General features: G+C 40.8%; 1 protein-coding gene across 4 annotated transcripts in view; it reads right to left on the bottom strand.

Moving 5' to 3' along the window:
• Nucleotides 1-19,612, bottom strand: part of LOC129178114 (CUB and sushi domain-containing protein 1-like) — a 493,613-nt gene that overhangs the window by 104,779 nt on the left and 369,222 nt on the right. For all 4 annotated transcript variants that reach the window (XM_054769950.1, XM_054769952.1, XM_054769951.1 and 1 more), the window contains exons 26-30: nt 17,955-18,146; nt 14,898-15,024; nt 12,181-12,392; nt 9,027-9,218; nt 2,849-2,987 (exon numbers count right to left, since the gene is read on the bottom strand). In XM_054769950.1, coding sequence (XP_054625925.1) covers nt 2,849-2,987; nt 9,027-9,218; nt 12,181-12,392; nt 14,898-15,024; nt 17,955-18,146 — 862 coding nt within the window. The remainder of the gene's footprint in view (nt 1-2,848; nt 2,988-9,026; nt 9,219-12,180; nt 12,393-14,897; nt 15,025-17,954; nt 18,147-19,612) is intronic.

Raw genomic sequence — 19,612 nt, 5'->3', positions numbered from 1 at the left:
TTTTATTTCTGCAATGAGCCACGTTCTACAGATAGCTCCTGGGCCACACTTTGGACACCCATGCATGTTTCGCAAGAAAGGCCAGGTTCTGCCAGGTGACGGAGGAGTGTCACCAAGCCCTGCCTCTCGGCTCTGTCGCTGGTCAGGGGTTGGTTTGCATTGTGGAGGGGTTTATGCAGCTTTCTGACCGGCATTGCACGGCGATACTTGTGCACAATCGGAGGTAGAGCTCCACTACCACTCACCTGCCTTTGTTGAACACTTGTATTTAATTACTGAATAAATGTATGATGCAAGAAACGCCGTCTTTCACTTTTAATGCACACCCCTACTCACTAAATATAGCGACCATGTTGCTAAATTGTCAACATGGATCTGTTCCATGCACGATATGTGTTATGAAGTGAATTGGTCGCCACAGTACCATTATTAATGAAGTAAGTCACCCACTTACATACGCCTGACTTTCATTTCTGCTACTCACTTTGAGCATATTAGAGCAGTAACTAATTTCCACTGGTGATCGCCGGTACTTGGAAAGTTGGCGATCAGCTAAATGAAACAAGAATAAATAGAACCGCTCGGTGATTACGGGTCCCGGCAAGTTCGAATGTCTGCGTGTTGTGATCTGAGAAATCTGAAGTACCATCATTTCTGGTGTATAAGCTTCTATTTTTTTCTCACACTTTGAACCCTGCGGCTTATACAGCGATGCGGCTAATATGTGGTTGCGACACTTGTATAAGTCTGTCTGGTGGTTATATTTATATTTTCTTATTTTGTTTGCATCAACATGATTATTGTTTAGCATATTACCCACAGCTATGTTAGCCAAGCTGTGTAGTTTGTTCTTAAATGATACAATATCAACAACTTCTTGGCAGGGTGCAGCTAATGCAATGTGCACATCACAGCTTTCTTGATAAATGATTTACACATGCCGGTAGTTTAAATTCTAGCTTCATATTTTCGAACCTTTCATTTAATGGGTACTCATGGCACTTTTCTGACAACATTATCTATTATCGGATAATACCTGCCTGTAATCACCTAATGCAATCATTTGCAAAGTTAACATAAGCCCTGTGAATGCTAAGGCTCTGTATTCATATCTGATTTGGAAAGAGCTTAACGGCACATAAGCCCTTCGGTAGTGACAAAGCATTAAAAGTGATCCATACCAATACATTTTTCTTGAGCGCCACATTCTTAGTATAAATGTCATAAAATGAAAATGCAGACGGAGCACTCACATTCAATAAAGATCAATTCTAATCTTAGCGCAGCATTCAAGTCACAAAGGTCAGTGTAATCATTACATATGCTAATTTAATCACGGGGCAATAGATTTGTATAACATAACAACAGTGAGGCTTTGCTGTAATTTGTACTTTTTTTGTTTAAAGGTAAAGATTATAATGGTAAAAAGTTATACCTGTTATCAAAATTACACATTATACATTACAATACAATAATGATTACAATTTTGTTACAGTTATTTAAAGTTATTTAATTGATATTGGTTGCATGATTTCTGACTCAACATTTGAGGGAATATGTGGCATAGTGGCGTAGAAAATAACTGATGTGGACACAATTAACCAAACAGCAAATGTGCCGTCTTCATTTGAGAAGTTTGTTATGTGGGTTTTATTTCATTCAAAAACAAATTAGTGTCATTACTGACTGTGGTCTATTTCAGCTCAAATTATCCAACACAATTACACTGACACATTGACATTAGATACTGCAGTACAAACACTATTCACAAAACAACAAATCTAATTAGGACTTCTATTACAGACTAACAGAAGTGAGCAGTTGGGTCCTCTTATTTTAAATCTATTTTGTTACATGTGAAACAGAAATGGTCAAATTCCTTTTCGACCCTGGACCATGTGAACATGTTTATTTATATGTGGGATCTAGACATTCCCAAGAAGATGTGTTCTTTTGTGGCCAAATTGCCTCAAGTTCAATTAATACGAGTCATTAAAGGTGCTGTCCGTCATGGCTGGGTACTGCAATGGGGTGCTAGCGTTCAAACATACGATATCTCTCCGTATTCCTGCTAAGCCGTGGCTGCTAATTGTCGATAGCGTCTCTGAGACTGCGTGTATGTGTATGTGCACGCACGCTACGGGCATGCGCCTGCGCACAAGCCATGAGCGAGTGGCAACCCTTAACGCCAGTGCTCCTTTTTGGGCCAAACGACATTCTGTTCATTCAGTTTCATTCGTAATTATGAGAAACACAGACATTTTTTTGTACAATCTGTTCCCTGAAACCACTTTTTGTAACATATGCTAGTCGGTGGTGTTCTTTTATATTTTGGGTGAAAAACAGTGTCATTTGGGGCCAAGGGAGGGATAACACCTTAAAGAGAAGCATGTTTTTGATCAATCAGTGAATTTGGTTCATTTATCACGGTCCTGATAAAAATAAAAAAATCCATAACAACTGCTGGCATCACGAGGACAGGCAAAATCTTTGGTGCACAGTGCAATTTTACTTATTTCAACCCAACCAATTTTGGTTTTAAAACATTGAATGTCGTTTTCATCCAATTCGAATATACCTTTGCATCTAAAATTTAACAACTCCATTCAGAGACCAAATCTGAGGCCATGTTCGTTAATATTGAAAAGAAACCTAAAACACAGCTAAAAGGATATGCACTGCTATCAGGGTCTAAATATTTCACGACTAAAATCCCGTTAGAAATACTGGCAGAGGTGTTTCTGCAGACACAGAATTCCACTTGCAGGTGGAGAGCTCAGCATGCATTTTGTGACAGTTATACTTTTATTAAAAGCCACCATGGTCATGCATATTTTGGATTGCCTACCTTTTAAAGATGAGCGCAATGACAAAGTCTGGGTTGACTCGGATTCGCCAATCGCACTCTTTCCCCGGAGGGTAAGGTTGGGGGTAGTTAGGAGACAGGATCACTCCAGAAGGACTGCTGACGTTACCTCCACAGGTTGCTGGGGAGAAAACCCCAAAATAGAGAGATGAACATAAGGGCCTTTGGATCTGCAGGGAGAATCACCCTTGAGTGAGCATCCCTATCGCTCCCTAATATAAGCACAGGAGAGAAAGGGTTAGGTACTGACGGGAGGTGTGGCTGAGGTTGCTGAGGAGAGAGAATAACACCTGGTGAATGACTGATATTGCCTTCACAGATACACACAGCAGCTAAAAAGAGCAAGCGAGACAGGGACTGTGAAATTTAGAAACAGTCTGGGGCTGGTCTACCAGTAAAAACACCCCTGGTGGTCCTGTTATCCTGCAACAACAGAATAAGACTATTAGCACCAGCGATCAATTCAGGCACCATTGCACAGACATGAAGAGTCCTGGAGAAGCAGGTGGCTTTGAATGCATTAGCAACGGTGACGTAGAGACAAACAATGGCCTGAACCACACACAGACACACACTTCTCTACATAAACTGGTGTGTATAATGCTGCTCCCCAGAGATATATATAATACCGCAAAGAAACAAAGACAACACAGAAGGTGATTTTAGCCGTGGAAAAGTAGATGAGGAAAAGTCGGTGGGGGAACAAAGCCAAGTTTCCATAAAAGGTAGGAATTGTAAAGTTACTCACGAAACATGGTGGTTCTTGACAATGACAATGATGTTGTAATACAGATGAAAACCATGCACAATGCAAGTGTATCTACGTAACTGAAGAAGGGGTATTCCTGCACACTAAGCATAACTAAAAATGCAATAAATTAAATCATTACATACAAAAATACACTTTTGTTTCTTCGTGGTGTACTTGTTTATTAAATATTCCTTATGGTAGACAGAAATGACAAATTGAACAAACATTAGATTGCAGTTTGTCCAGTTTTTAGGTACTATATTATTGCTGTTGGTACCCCAACAGTAGAGGGACAAAAAGTAGTATGAAATGTTGGTACCCTGCACAGGTTTTACAATAGGAACACCAAAATTTGCTTACAATACTGAGAAGAAACTGCTTGGAGGAACCAGTTCTTAAATGTCAAGTGCTAGCTGGCCTTGTCGTAATTGCTCTCTGTTGCCATGCTGAAGGACACCACTACAGTGAGAAATGATAAAAAGAGGAAGGGGAGACATGCCAAAAATGAGTTTTAAATCTTTTTTTCACCTCCGCTCTAATCACTTTATATGATAGACTGCATAAGACTTAATAATGAAGTGATTTTATGTCTTTATTACCTCATAGAGTTCAGTACTTCTTTCTAGTAGGCTGGACCAGTAAGTCTGTGCAAATACTTACATAAAACTTTACCGAATAATTATTTTTTTCTCCCCTGCACTGGCTCTGGCATCCTGCATTTGATGATTGCAGAACGAAATACAGACTGGGAATAAGTTGTTTATTTCTGTGAGGAAATCAAGTGTGTCAGAGGGAGTTGTGGTGACTAAATAAAGGAAAGCAAACCTGAGAGTTGGAGGGGGGGAAACTAACCACAGAAGTGGAGTGTTAATGCAATGTGGAGTGGGTTGCAGAAACTAACTGGGCACTTGGTAGCAGGTGGCTCTGACGGTGTTAATAATGATACTGTATATATGAAAAAAAATAGACATACTCGGGTCTGACAATGATCAGTGGTCTAAAATGTAGTTTTAGAACAGTAGATTTCAAAGTGTGAGGCTGGCCTCTCTTGGAAGGCATGAGAAAACTTAAGGCCCAAACATACTCTGGCGGAATGTATGCGGAACCGCGGAATCAAAGCGGATATCCAAAAGCACCATGCGCACAAATTTTTTATTTAACCACCACGCGGACTCTGTTCCGCGCACTGCTGCTCGGCATGTACTGCATTTACTGTATATACATGCACTGTATTTTGCAAATCAACACATTTTTGATGTGACACCAATCTGCAGCCATCCTATGTGCAGTGTTGACTGTTGAGCGGCACCTGCCGTAGTGCAGAAGTAGTGGGGCCGAATGAGATCAAAAAATGTTTCTTGACATTCGGAAGTACTGAAAATGCTTTACAGCATAAATACTTATCATGTCCTTCACCAGCATGGCATACTTAATTTCCTCGTCTCTCTTGGCCAGTGGAGGAAAGTCATGACAGAAAAAATGTAAACAATGTGAAAGGATTGTGGAAAATGTCGTGTTTCACGGAAATTTCGCAGTTCCGCACAATGTCCGCTCCACTCACAGTACTGTATGCTTGAGACTGCAAGCACCTTTAGGGCGTACTCACACTAGGGGAACGCATCTGCGCCCACTTAACACCTAAAAGACGGAACGTTTGACTCGTGTGAGTGCACACAATCGTGCCCAGGAGTGGCACGATTGTAAGAGGTAGCCTAGGGCCCGGTTCGATTCCATGCACACACACGTACACATACACATGCACATACACATGCACAGCATCGGGAGTCATAGAATGACTGCATTGAGATTTCTTACTGCAGATGATTTAATCACCGAATCAACCAAATCACTTGATACTACAAATAAAATACATAAAATACAATACAAAATGATCTGAAAGTAAAGTGTCGTGTTAATGTCCTCCGCTCTCAAAAACTAATGACAGCGGCAACCTTTATACAAAATAAATAATCCGAACTACTCCAAATAAGGATGAGCATAGTTCACATATTACAAGAAATAGTCGCAATACAGCTTAATAGAAATTATCATTTAATTCTCTTGCAGGTACACTCAACAAAAATATAAAGGCAATACATTTTTACTCCCATCTTTCCTGAGCTGAACTCAAAGACTTTGGTGGGTTTACACATGGTGTGAGGTTGTGAGGCCGGTTTTGATGTACTGCCAAATTATCTGAAACACATTTGGAGACGGCTCATGGTAAAGAAATGAACATTTGATTCACAGGCAACAACTTTAGTGGACATTCCTGCAGTCAGCATGCCTATTGCACGCTCCCTCAACAATTTCAACATATGTGGCATTGTGCTGTATGATACAACTGCACATTTTACGAGTGGCCTTTTATTGTGGCCAGCCTAAGGGACACCTCGACAATAATCGTGCTGTTCAATCAGCATCTTGATATGCCACAAAAGTGTGGTGGATATCTCAGTAATTAAAAAGTGCTACCTAACAAAGATTTACACAGATTTGTAAACAATCCATCCATCCATCCATTTTCTATACCGCTTCTTCCTCATTAGGGTCGCGGGGGCATGCTGGAGCCTATCCCAGCTCGGGCGACAGGCGGGGTACACCCTGGGCAAATATAGACAAACAACCATTCACACTCACATTCATACCTATGGGCAATTTAGAGTCGTCAATTAACCTCACCTGCATGTTTTTGGAATGTGGGAGGAAGCCGGAGTACCCGGAGAAAACCCACGCGCACACGGGGAGAACATGCAAACTCCACACAGAAATGCCCAGGGGAGAATCGAACCCAGGTCTTCCCGATCTCCAAGCTGTTACTGTGTTGGCCAACGTGCTAACCACTAGACCACCGTGCGGCCTGTAAACAATACTTGAGAAAAAATACTCTTTTTGCGTTCATAGAAAAAGTTTTAGATCTTTGAGATTAGTTAATGAAACATGGCAGCAAAAACAAAAGTCCTGAGTTTATACTTATACTTTTTTGTGTGTAAATTAATGAGTAAAGGTGTATTAAAGTGACATTATGTTCCTAAAGGGGAGGCTCACTGTGTCACACTTTGAAAACCCCTGTTATAGAAGTGAGTTTCACCGCCACCAACAATATATTGCCCTTCACTGCAAAGAACATCATCATCATCTTTCCACCACAGCTTCTCAACTGTGCAGAATGAGTTTGAAGTGTGGCTATGCATATTCATTTCAGTATAAATCTATGACCTCCTTAATCCTATTCTAATCTACTCAGTGCTGTTTAGTTGAGCAACATATAAAAGTGATTGTACAGCTGACGGTTTCTCTGTGGAAACATTTCAAAACTGCACCATTCCATTTCTGCTAAAGTATTTATCCCCCTTAGAGGGACTCTGTCATCCAGTAATCCCTCAAAACCCAATCCAACTCACATCAGGTTCCCATCTCACTCGAATACTGGCTGACCATTCATGATGGAGCATTGTCAGTGTGAAATAACGCTAACACTTTAGTCAATCGGGGGGAAGAGGTTGGAAAAGAGGAGAAGGAAAACGATACACCAGAAAATTTCACCCGTTTGAACCAGAAAATACAAGTGACAATCTGTCCTACTGATAATGTCCAAAGAATAAGAAGAGTTAGGTGACATACCAGCATGCACATGGAATGTAAACAAATAGAGAACAAATCACGCTGATCATTTTAATTACAGATGCTTCATTACCAACACCAATATAGGCAGCAGCTTTTTCCTCAAACTGACTTCATGTGATGAATGAACACATTATGCTTCCTGTACTGTGATTCCACTTGATGCATTTCACAGATAAACACAACATTTGTGTAACTATGACAAATACTGCAATATGCGATGTAGGTTGTATACAAAGTGGCAAATGTATTTTTTAACATTTTGTCTAAACAAAAATCATGACCAATAGTCAACAAAAATTACGTGTTGTCCTACTATCGACAAGTAAAACAGGTTTGTCTTACTTGCTCAATAAATTCATAAATAACAATGCAATTAAATAACACTGGCAATGACTCAGTTTGGAAAGCTACACATTTCTATGTGGCACAAACATCCTACAAGAACATGGTCAAGGTTGAAATTTAGGACTAAACCGAGGACAATTAGTGAAACAATAAACTGGGCTCATTCAGCACGTCACGCATGGCAGCAGCAGGAAAAAAAACATATTAGAAGTACGAAAAGAAGACGCCTTACTCCCCCCTCGAGTAACCAGAGCTTTCATTGCAAGTTGCATATTTTCAATCCAAAGTATTAAATAATTCCACAGCGCAGACTTACTGAGTTAAGCTTGTTGCCGAGTGGTGCAAGTCATATCTTGCACGGCAACATCATTAGTGGCACAAAAGCTGTTACCGCTATGAAACGATATCTTATTTTTATATCAATATCAGTCAGCCGATATTATCGGAAATCCCTAGTTTTAATTGCCGCTTCTTTAAGTCAACAGTTTTAATCCATGTAAGACTGTGATGCCAGGACACACTGTAAAAAAATGACTCAATGTGGAGCAGAGACAGCACATAAACTAATTGTGTGAGAAAATGAAAAATGTATCTTCCCACAGCCTCAGCTTCACCAGCCCATATTTCAGTAAACAAACATCACCTTGGACACTTGAGCATAAAACTGGATGAGATCTATAAAAGAGAGCATCTGTAGCAAATCTGCAGGGTTGTGGGGGGCCTGCTGACGAGTTATTTCAAGTCACCGCTGCTCCTCCTGACACAGCTTAAGATCCACATTCAGGCAGCATTTCATTCCGGCACATTTTGTTACTGTGGAGCCTGTTCTCAAGAGATTTTGTATGGCAGGTAATGCACTATAATTGGTAAATAAATAAATACTAAATATATTTGGTACTATTTGAACATATGAATAGAATCGGCATGCTCAGACCCAATACCATTTGAAATTATGACAATATAGAACGGAAATGTCTTAAAAAAACTTTAAAAAAAGAAGCATCAGACATCATTTTAAACAGACATTGGACTATTCATTGTATAGTATACAGTACAGTAGAGTGTACATGTATACGGCACATCCACCGTGTTTTTGGAGTTGCACATGTGCATGTAGACACAATAGGAAACTATGAACAAAACACTGTTATTTCGGACTTACATAATGTACTGTAAATTCAGGACTTGAGCGTACCTGAATACGGGAAAAGTGGGAATTTTTGGATGTGGAAAATTGTTAATCCAAATGTCCTGAATGAACTGAAGGTTTTCATGTTTAAATAGTCCGAATCAATTACGAAATGTGAGGAATGTGAAACTTGTAACAAAATTGTCTGTTCATTTTTAATGGGGATGTTGTACACTTAATCTACTGTATGTTCTTCACTCATCTCATCAAAAACAATGTTTAAACTTCTTTCAGTAATGAACACTTACCCATGCATGTTGGAGGGTCGGGCTGCCAGAAGAACCTGTTATCCATGCGGACACAGATGATGGTATCAGGGCCTTGGAGCTGATAGCCGGGGTCACACTGGAACGTCATACTGTCACCGGGCTCCTTACTGTCCCCATATCGAGAGCCATTTACTGGGATGCCGGGGTCATTGCAGGTTGTTGCTGTTGTGGCTAGACAATGCGAGACAGATATTGAGACAGGGACACTCCAACACAACAATATTATTGGTCTGAAAACAAAAAAATACAATTTAGAGACACACAATAGTCCATTATGTGGTGAGCCCAAAAAGGCTTCCAGTCAGCATGTTGACAATGCAGACAGAAATGTTGTATTAACTATAAATAACAACAGTGATGCATATTGAGACTCATTATAAGTCAAAAGGACAACATTCAATTGTTGTTTAAGATATTTTTTAAAAATATGCCAACAATATTGCTATAACGTAATCAACACCAGCAATTTCAGTTGAATTCAATGGGAGCATTTATACTCTCATTAAGACAATAAACGGATCCATCTGAGTCGGGCTCTGAGTCAGCCTGACTAACCAAGGTTCCACTGTACATGTAATACACCTTTCATGATGGCGAGCTTCAATTCACATTATCTCCTATGGGAACTACCTGATTTGAAATAAGAACAACTTGGAAGTTAACCACCATCATGGAATGGATTGTGTGACTTCAGAGGTTCCAATGTATGCACCGAGAGTGACATTGACAAGCAAAGACTTTCATCATGCAGTAAATCCAAAATATATACATTTATTTGGTGTAGTATTACATCTCTCTTTTACTTTGTTAAATGAACATGGGGTGAACATAAGGTGATTTACATAATAATGGAACAAACTGGCTTTGATTAGCATATTAGTGAGTGTCAATATTTATTGTTAAAATGAGGATTGGTGGTGCTGATGGCCCTGCTTATGAATATTCATCATTCGCCAAGACAATAATTAACAAAATTCTTGTTAATGTACTATACTGTGTAGTCACTGCATGCTAAGATCTTCTGCCATCAGGTTCATCCCTTACAGACAAGACATGGAGGCCCGGTCTATAGTGATGGGTCTGATGTTGATGTTGATGACTATTTTGCTGATGCGTGCACTGTGTACTAAAATGTTAGCCAATTACAGTTAGTTACTCTGTCACAGTAATAGTACAATATATGAAATCAAGAATACCAGTGCGTGTGTGAACATGTAGTAGACTGAACTGCAGTAGACTGACTGTGACCACCTAAGCACTGGCTTGCTAGACTTCACTCTACTTTCAGACGCTCCCCTGCTGGGAGCCCTGAAGCTTATTGACTGAGCCTTTCTGCAGCATCTCTCTCCATCCTCACCAAAACCTACTTCCTCACATGCCCAAGCTATCTTGATGCCTACGCAGTGGCACTGTTGTTAAAAACAACTCACAGGCATTTTAAATTAGGCGAACGATCTGAGCTGAGGCGGGTGGACACTTTGACAACCTTCCCAGGCCTCACCATGATATCCCCTGTGGCTTGGCCCGGGGTAATGGCATGGTGGACCATGTTTGTTGGTAACAACGTTGATCTATCGCCAATTTTAAAAATTGCTGCAGCCATTAGAGTAGCCTTTAACTCGAGCTCTGATCTGGCTCAAATGAACTATGTCCGTATTCTACCTTTCAGGAACAAATGCAGATAAATCTCTCAATCGCCTCCAGACAATTACCGTAGGTCCATAACAACTCCTTAAATCAAGACTTCAGTTGAGGTATAGATGTCTTATATGTCACTAGAAATGCATACACAGACACATAGTATAGTTATACAGTACATACTACTAAGTCTTTGCAATCATTTTTATTAGTCTGCTATCTCTGAGACAGCTTGATTCAGTTTTTAATGTACTAGGATTCCAGTTGATGTGTTTCAATATATGGATTAAAGGATACCATAGGAGAACAATTACGTGGGAGCCAAGCCCCCACAAAGAGCATTTATACTCCCATTCAGACAATAAATTCATCCATCTGCATCCGCATTGCAGTTCTAAGTGCTTCATTCCAATTTATTGACTATATCTGTTTTTTTTCTATGAACATGTACTGTATTATATAATGCAAGATATGCTCTCAAGTGACACATAGCCAAAATCACTACGTTTACATACAGTATACTGAACACCTGAAATTTGCATGTGCACACACCCAAAACGCACATTTACATTTCAAGCCTTAGTCTGCAGCAGTAGACGTGAAAAGGGCAGTTGCTCATCATAGGGGTGCAGAAAAAAGCCTGGTATTAGGCACCCGGAGTATATTTTTAGTTACAATAGATACCCTTCAAAATGTTCCATCTGAGTGTGTCACCATTGATGCAAGCACTCTGACTAGGTACTAGTGTGTGCCTATAGTTTTATGAACACAGTTATTGCGAGTGTGTTTATGCGAGTGAGCTGACATGAAAGAACGGAGCGGTAAAGGTACAATGGTCTTGACTGCCCGTCTATTTTCTTACTCGGTGTGCTTGTGATTGATTTTTGCTGCCACAGTGGATTTCAGAGACACGAAGGATGATTGTAAAAGGATGGGGCAGAGACATTTTTGGGTTGAGTGCCTCAAAACAGCAAGGGCCATCCTTGCACTGAAAGGGCAAGTTATTGTGCAGGTTACACTTCTTCATGAAGACGAGAGTATTACTATAGGTAAAGAAATACACTGTTACATTTCTTCAATAACCATGTATCACACGTGTATATCCTGCGACCCTGGAGAGCAAAATTACTCACACCCTGGCTGAATCCTGGTGACAAATTTTAATTAAATTAAAACATAGGGGCAGAATATAAATAGGTGTTTCAAGGTGTACTTCTGTCAAAGCCTAAATGGTACATCTGTAAGCTCAAAGCTTTCAGCATAGTAGTAAAGTTTTTATATTTTTTAGGAAAACCTATTAAATGCTTTGTTAATTACAGATTATTTCTATTTAAAAATAAATATAAACTTCACATCTATAACAACTCAGAAGACCTATGTAATGACAGCTGAGGGTGTTGTTTAGCAAAATTAATTAAGTCAATAACTGGCTTCTTATTGCTTCTTGATTTAATTGAGCTATATACAGTATGCCTTACCACAGTTTTTTACTTACTGGAGAACTGGATGGAAAATCCCTGCTTGCTGATGAAGTAGTCAGCGTCAAATTGAAGTGTGAGTATGTTGAAAGTGGAGTGGATATCTTCAGGCAAAGCTGGACCCGACCACTCTTTCAAAAGGATCCCTCCATCCAACGGTCCAGATGGTCCATCCCAAACTCTTAAGGTATCATGGCCAATTTCAGTGTCAAAGACAATGAAGTGGAGACTAAGAAGAAAAACAAAATTGAACAACATAAACAACTGTTCTTTATTTGACAGTCTCCATATGAAGTCATATTGATGACACAACATGCATGCACTTGGGAAAACCAGATAGTGACATAATGATTAATGTGATGTACTACCTACACAGCAGTGCCTTTGGCACAGAACCCATATCTATAATTAATGGCTACATATAATTAATAGCTACATTAAAAAGTTGTCATGTGAATTTTGTGGACCATAGTCCTGGTATAATGCAACTTGTTCACCAACTTTATGATGTGTTTAGTTGCCAAAAACTAGTCAAAATACGTTGGAACCTCAATAGTAAATGTTGTTTCTGTGTATAGTCGTCCCTCGCCACATCACGCTTCAAATTTTGCAGCTTTACTCTATCACGGTTTTTCAAAACTATATTAATGAATAAATCGCCAAAAGAATAGGGTTTTATTGCAGGTTTGAATGATCATATAACAGGCACAATGATCCCTAATAAAAACACAGGCTGCTGTTTCGGCCATAACCCACGGTAGGCTGAACTCAAATCTCACTTCGTGTCCGCCACTCACTCCTAGGGAACATACTGTATTTATGGCAACACAAAGGAGCATGAATCCAATTTATGCCCATTGCATTCCATTTTCTTCCGTTTTTCTGGGTCCGGGTCACGGGACAGCAGTATCAGTAAGGAAGTCCAGGCTTCCCGGTCTCCGGCCATCTCTTCCAGTTCCCCCGGGAGGACACCAAGGCATTCCCAGGTCAGCTGTGAGACATAATGCTCCAGTGTGTCCTAGATCTGCCCCGGGGCTTTCTCCCGGCTGGGCATGCCCACAACACCTCACCAGGCAGGCGTCCGAGAGGCATCCGGACTAGATGCCCAAGCCACCTAAACTGGACTGATTAGGGTGAGTCCAGCCACCCTACGGAGGAAACTCATTTCAACTGATTGTATCCGCAATTTTGTTCTTTCGGTTATGACCCAAAGCTCATGACCATAGGTGAGGGTGGGAACATAGATCAACCTCACTCCCAATCCAGAGGGTACAATCCAGCCTTTTCTGACTGAGAACCATGGCCTCTGATTTGGAGGTGCTGAGGCTCATCCCAGAAGCTTCACACTCTGCTGCAAACCTGCCCTAAACAGGACTCCCTTGACGCCTTGGATGCGCCCAGAAATTCTGTTCATGAAAATGATGAACAGAATCGGTGACGAAGGGCAGCCTCGGTGGAGGCCAACGTTCACTGGAAGAGTCTCAACTTACTGGTGGCAATGCGACCCAGGCTCCTGCTCTGGTTGTACAAGGACCAAATGGCATGTACTAGCATGCCACCAATCCCGTACTCTCCGAGCACCCCCCACAGTATACAGCGAGGGACACGGTCGAATGCCTTTTCCAAGTCTACAAAGCACATGTAGACCGGTTGGGCCAACTCCCATGTACCCTCCAGCACCCTTGCAAGGGTGTAGAGCTGGTCCACATTTCACCTCCTGTAGCCGAGGTACGAGTAATGATCGTACCCTTCTCTCCAGCACCCTGGAATACACTTTCCCAGAGAGGCTGAGGAGTGTGATCCTCCTACAGTTAGAACACAACCTTCGGTCACCCTTCTTGAAAGGGGGACCACCACCCCGATCTGCCAATCCAGAGGTACTGTTCCCAACTTCCACACAATGTTGAAGAGACGTGTCAGTTAAGACAGTCCCTCACCATCCAGAAACTTGAGGAACTCAGGGTGAAACTTGTCCACCCCCGGAGATTTGCCACTGGGGAGTGTTTTGACCGCCTTGCATACCTTACCACGGCAATGGAACTGTCCGCATTTGTGTCCTCAGACTCTGCTTCCTCTATGCAAGGTATGTCTGTGGGATTGAGAAGGGCCACAAAGTATTCCTTCCACCAGCCAACTACAGTATATCGTCAGTTGAGGTCAGCAGGCTTCCGTTTCCACTGTAAAAAGTGTGGACAGTGCACTGCTTCCCCTTTCCGAGGCGTCGGATGGTTTGCCAGAACCACTTCGAGCTGTCCAAAAATCAAGTGTAAAGTTGACTATAGGGGTGTTATTTCATGTCTAGAGGGCTCTAATAATGTTAAAAAAAATTCTGTGCTCTAACAACAATAATAATAATAATGGATTTGATTTTAGTGCTTTTCAAGACTCCCAAAGCGTTTCATAATAAATGAAACCATTATTCATTCACTCCTCAGTCACACACTGGTGGTGGTAATTTACATCTGTAGATACAGCTGCCCTGGGGTAGTCTGATGGAAACGTGGCTGCGAATCCGCACCTACGGCCTCTCCGACCACCACCAAACATTCATTCACATTCATACACAAGTGTTGGCAGCACTGGAGTCAAGGTGTGTGAAGTGTCTTGCTAATGGACACAACCTTCCAGTTTCTACCTCTACCTCCTGAGCCACTGCCACCCTAACTGTTGGGTCTGGAACCAATTAACCGCAATAAACAAGGTATTACTGTATATCCAGCTATCTGATTATTACCTGATAGTCTTGCCAGTATCAGCCTCTATAGTCCAGGTGCAGTGGAGGTTGTTGTCATATGGGGCAGGGTATCCCGGAGACAAAATTCGTCCAGACACTGCTCCAGTTATGTGACCTCCACACTCGGCTGCAAGGACACAAGACGTAAACATCGTCAAACACCACTTGTATCACCTACTGTGTGATTTGCAGCTGCTACTGTCTCTTGCTTCTACTTGTTTTACAGAAGAAAATATGTCTTAAAACTACCAGGGACAAAACCCCAAACTGTTGTATTGGATTACAGTAAACAAACTTTGCAGATGCTGTTGCTGACTTACTGCCTTCTTAGTTGTAAATCAAATTCTAATCCATCAAGAAGATGTTTGAAGTGTTGTGAACAAACATTACCTCTTATAAGATTAACAATTAAGGACAACAAGGCCTATAAATCTTCATACTTTGAATTGTTAATACTCATTCTTATTATTGTCTCCACCAGATTACTGGTATCAATAACTTTCGCCTTCAAGTCTTCTTAAAGCCATATTAAGCTGTTCAACTCAATAAGAGGCTTTTCCTTTACTTTGTTATAAATTACCAAGAGGTGTGAAAGTTGACTTAAATGAGAAACAGTATGGACACGCTTGTATCATATAATCAACCTTGAATTGCTTAAGCTCCAGCTTTAGACTTTCAAGGTTGGCAAATGACTAGCTGTAGTATCTGTTATTCTTCTAAAGATCTCCCAGGAGTGCTGCGAGACCAGGAATAGAATAATGCTCAATTCACAAGGGAGAAGTGGCATTTTCTGTTATTTTTATTTTCTTTGCAGCGGGCAGTTGTATATAGCAGCAAGTAGGAGAAAAAGACAGAATGGTAGCACAAGGGGCATATGGTCGTCCAATGAACCAGCAGATTAGAAATTAGTTTGGGTGAGAAATAACTTAATATGCGTGTCTAAATTCTATCTTTAGAGAAAGCAACTCATAACAGTCTGCATTCTGCAAAGCAACCTACTCTATTGATTTGATAGGAGTGGTTCCAAAGACAAATACAGTATACAGATGAAGACCATCTCTCTCTTTAACTCAATCTGAGAAAGTTGGGGAATGGGGATGGTATAGAAACCAAAACTGCCTAATCTACATGGTGGTACAAGCAGACATTGTACTGAGCCAGACAGACAGGGAGAGAGACAAGCATAAAGGCAAAGTGACAAATGACCCAAAAGAATGACAAAGGAGGAAAATGCAGTGGTAGCTGTAGAGGTATTTAGCCCAGGGGCCTGCCAGCAAGTATTCTCCTGGCTGCTGGCTTACCTGAAGTAAGTCAGCAACAAAGCAGCTGCAAATTAATGACTGACTGTGAAGGAACACGGGGACAAACACACATGTAAAAACACACATATATTAGCACAAGCAACTGCATGCACACACACATTCTTTTATTCTTTGTAGTTGCCATTAGCAACCAAATTAGGCCATGTCTTGCCTCTGAGAGCACAGGTGTGCAAGCAGGTTAGAGAAAGACAATGTCTGGTTCGGCATTTGGGAATTCCAAATTAAAATGTTCCAAGAGCCCACACAGTCCCTACAATGCTGGAATGCGTACAGGCCTTACTGTGTTGAATCTGCACAGCCAAAGTCAAGTGAAACTTCATATTTAATCGGCAGTCTGTGAACTTTGAGTGGCTCCTAGAGGACACGTGTGAATAGGCATCATATGCCTCCTTTGCCAAGTAAATCATAGTTGACTTGGTTGATGGAAATGTCAGAATTCCAACTTACAGTAGTCAACTCAACAGTGTGCCACAATTAACCTTAAATGTACCTCCCCTGTAGAAAATCATTACATTTAAATACAGGAAGTGAATAAACAGATAATTTTAAAAAATTCTGAAATATGGAGAAGGGGTCAGATTAAACAAGACCTGCTTCCTCATACTGCTTAACTGGCATTGGCTATTATGCAAGTAATTTTCTTAAACATATTCAAAGCTAATACAACCATGACCATGATCATGGGAAATTTCCTCTTGACTAAAGTTGAGGGCCCAAATGATGACCCAAAGAGAGCTCTGTGGTTGGACCAATTCTGGTCTGAACTATTAGAGCGCAGTATGTGTACCGGCACATTCTGATCGACTGGTTTGATGGGTAAAACCACAGTTGCCAATGTGTTGACAGGACCCCCTAAGAGCATGCTGTGCAGGAGGCTGTGTTGTACACAGATTTCTGCAGTGTCAAGGGATCAAAAACGTGATGTGTGTCTTGGCTTAGTCAAAGCTTGTGGGCACAGTGTTGTCCGACTCGGTTACTTCCGCTCTATGTTCCATTGCTTGTGTCGCTTCAGGCCCATACATCTGGCTTGGAATGATGGGTAAAGTGTGTGAAGTGTCCCTACACCCCACCAACAAGTGGGACTGAGCAAGCCAGACTTGGCGAGGGGGAAATTCCAAGCTTTGGCGTGCCAAGCTCTCTTGTGATGAAGGTAGACGCTAAGAGCAAGGCTTCACTCCAGCATTCAGGGGGGTTTGAGTCAGAGCTAGAACACAGGAATGTGTTACAGCTGATAAAGAGTAAGCTATTAAAGAGGCTGCCGAGGATGGGTTGAGAGTTTGTGTGGTCAAAGAGCTTCATCTGGAAAACTATCAGATGAGCAACACACGGGTCAGTGGCTGGAATTTTTGGTCTTGGCCACACAGGGCAGCATTCCGCATAAAAGCACAAGCCCTGCAGCCACTCGATAGAAAGAAAAATGCTAATGCACAGTGACAATTGATGCTTTGGTGCCCTTCGGTACTAAACTCTCATTTGGCTCATGACTCCCTGGGGGAGCAAACCTGCTAAAATCAAGTATAATGCGACACCACTACCTCTTCAAGAAAAACACTTCACCAAAGCAAAATGGACTTCTAAATGTCTAAATGTGTTGCCTGTAATTAACCTGTTTTTCTTGGCAGCCCCTTGTACTGACACCATAATCACCTGCTATATTTATGTTCAAATTGTACAAATGTTTGTTCTTTGATGAGTTGAAAGGAGTTGTAATAGTATAATGGTACTGTATACTAACCAATACAGGATGGAAGTGGTTTGTCCCAAACGCGTCTGTCTCCACTAAGACAGGTCAGTGTGCTGCTGCCATGGAGACTGTAGCCAGGGTTGCAGGAGTAAAGGACAAAAGTGTTGGCATAATGGCCGTCGTCCTGGATTTTGTAGCCATAACTAGGGACACCTGGTTCCTCACACCGTACCAGGTCAAAACCTAAAAGAAGACACAAGTAGTTCAGATATGTTTTTTTAAGTAATAGACTTAATAGATTTAATAGTAATAGTAATAGATATCAACTACCGCAAATTCCAAACTATAAGCCTCTACTTTTCTCACACACTTTGAACCCTGCGCTTAAACAATGATGCAGCTAATTTATCGCTAAAAGAACTACAGTTCCCATGATGCTTCAGGAATTCAGGAAGTATTCAGAGAAGTGGACGCTAATATGATGTTTTGAAATCTTAAGCAGCAATCGTGTTTTGATCTGACATATCTTAAATAGGTTTGATCAATTGTAAAATTGCTGCGACTTCTGCTTGGACTGCTTGGACCACGGTAGCTGTTTAACTAACTAAAACGTTGCCGAGCTAATGAGTGACGCTTGGAACACCAACTGTAGGTTCGATTGCAAGGTTTAAGGTGTGTTTTTCTAAGTAAATATACCATGTTACACATTTGCGGCTTATAGATAAGTGTGGCCTATATATAATGTGTATATATATTTTTTCTTTACGTTTGGAGGGTGTGGCTTGTGTTCAGTTGCGCTCAATTATCTGGAATTTGCGGTACATCATGGATGTTGGAAACAAATAAAAAATAGGGGCTAATAGAAATGTATTCCACACTTTAGCATCCAATTTTGAGTGTTAAATTATCTGTGTGGACAGGATTAAACTTTTTGAAACCCTGACTATGGAGAGATGTGATAATATGCAAAATAACTTCTACTTCATGATGTAATTCCAATAATTCCTGGAGGCAAAATAATTGTACAACATTTAGGCACCATGCATCTTTCATACATTGTGGTTGCACTCTTTTTAGGATTTTACAAGTCAAATATTGACTGAAATCAGAAATAAAGTAGTCAAATACAAATCATAACGCTGTTTTTCTTCAGCAGCAATTTCCACCCTATTACTTGCTTAAACCTTATACTAATTTCTCTTCTCTGTCCATCAGTTTAGCAGTTCGATCAGAACTATGCAACTCTTTTGCCTTCTTAAAACATTTGCAATTAATGGTTTCACTGACATACACATCATCTTGTGTCTATCTTATAAACTCCAAAATTGTAAGTTGAAGAATTGCAGGAATTTACATTTTGCACTGTTGGACCTTAAGGATGTTCTAAATAGAGCTTCAAAATGCAAAAAAATAAATAAATGTCAGTAAGACAAAAAAAAAACATTTACATTCAGATTGCAACCAATCACTAAACAGACATCGGCTGTTCGTCAGCTGATCAAAAATGTGGATTCAATGTCATTTTCTGTCAGGGATTCACACTGTCTTGATCTTTTGATGGCATAAAAGCTTTCTCTTTTTGAATGCGGTTTGTTTGTTGAGCTGCAGAAGCAACACTTCTCGCAGCACGCCATTGCTGCTGAGGTTGGTTGCAGTAAGTTATGGAACAAAAAAGGAGATGCAAAAAATCTGACTAGCACTAAGCCGGA

This window comes from Dunckerocampus dactyliophorus, chromosome 3, assembly GCF_027744805.1.
Source record: "Dunckerocampus dactyliophorus isolate RoL2022-P2 chromosome 3, RoL_Ddac_1.1, whole genome shotgun sequence".
NCBI lineage: Eukaryota > Metazoa > Chordata > Actinopteri > Syngnathiformes > Syngnathidae > Dunckerocampus > Dunckerocampus dactyliophorus.
Note: the sequence above shows the minus strand (reverse complement) of the source record. Positions and strands in the feature narration are given on the sequence as shown.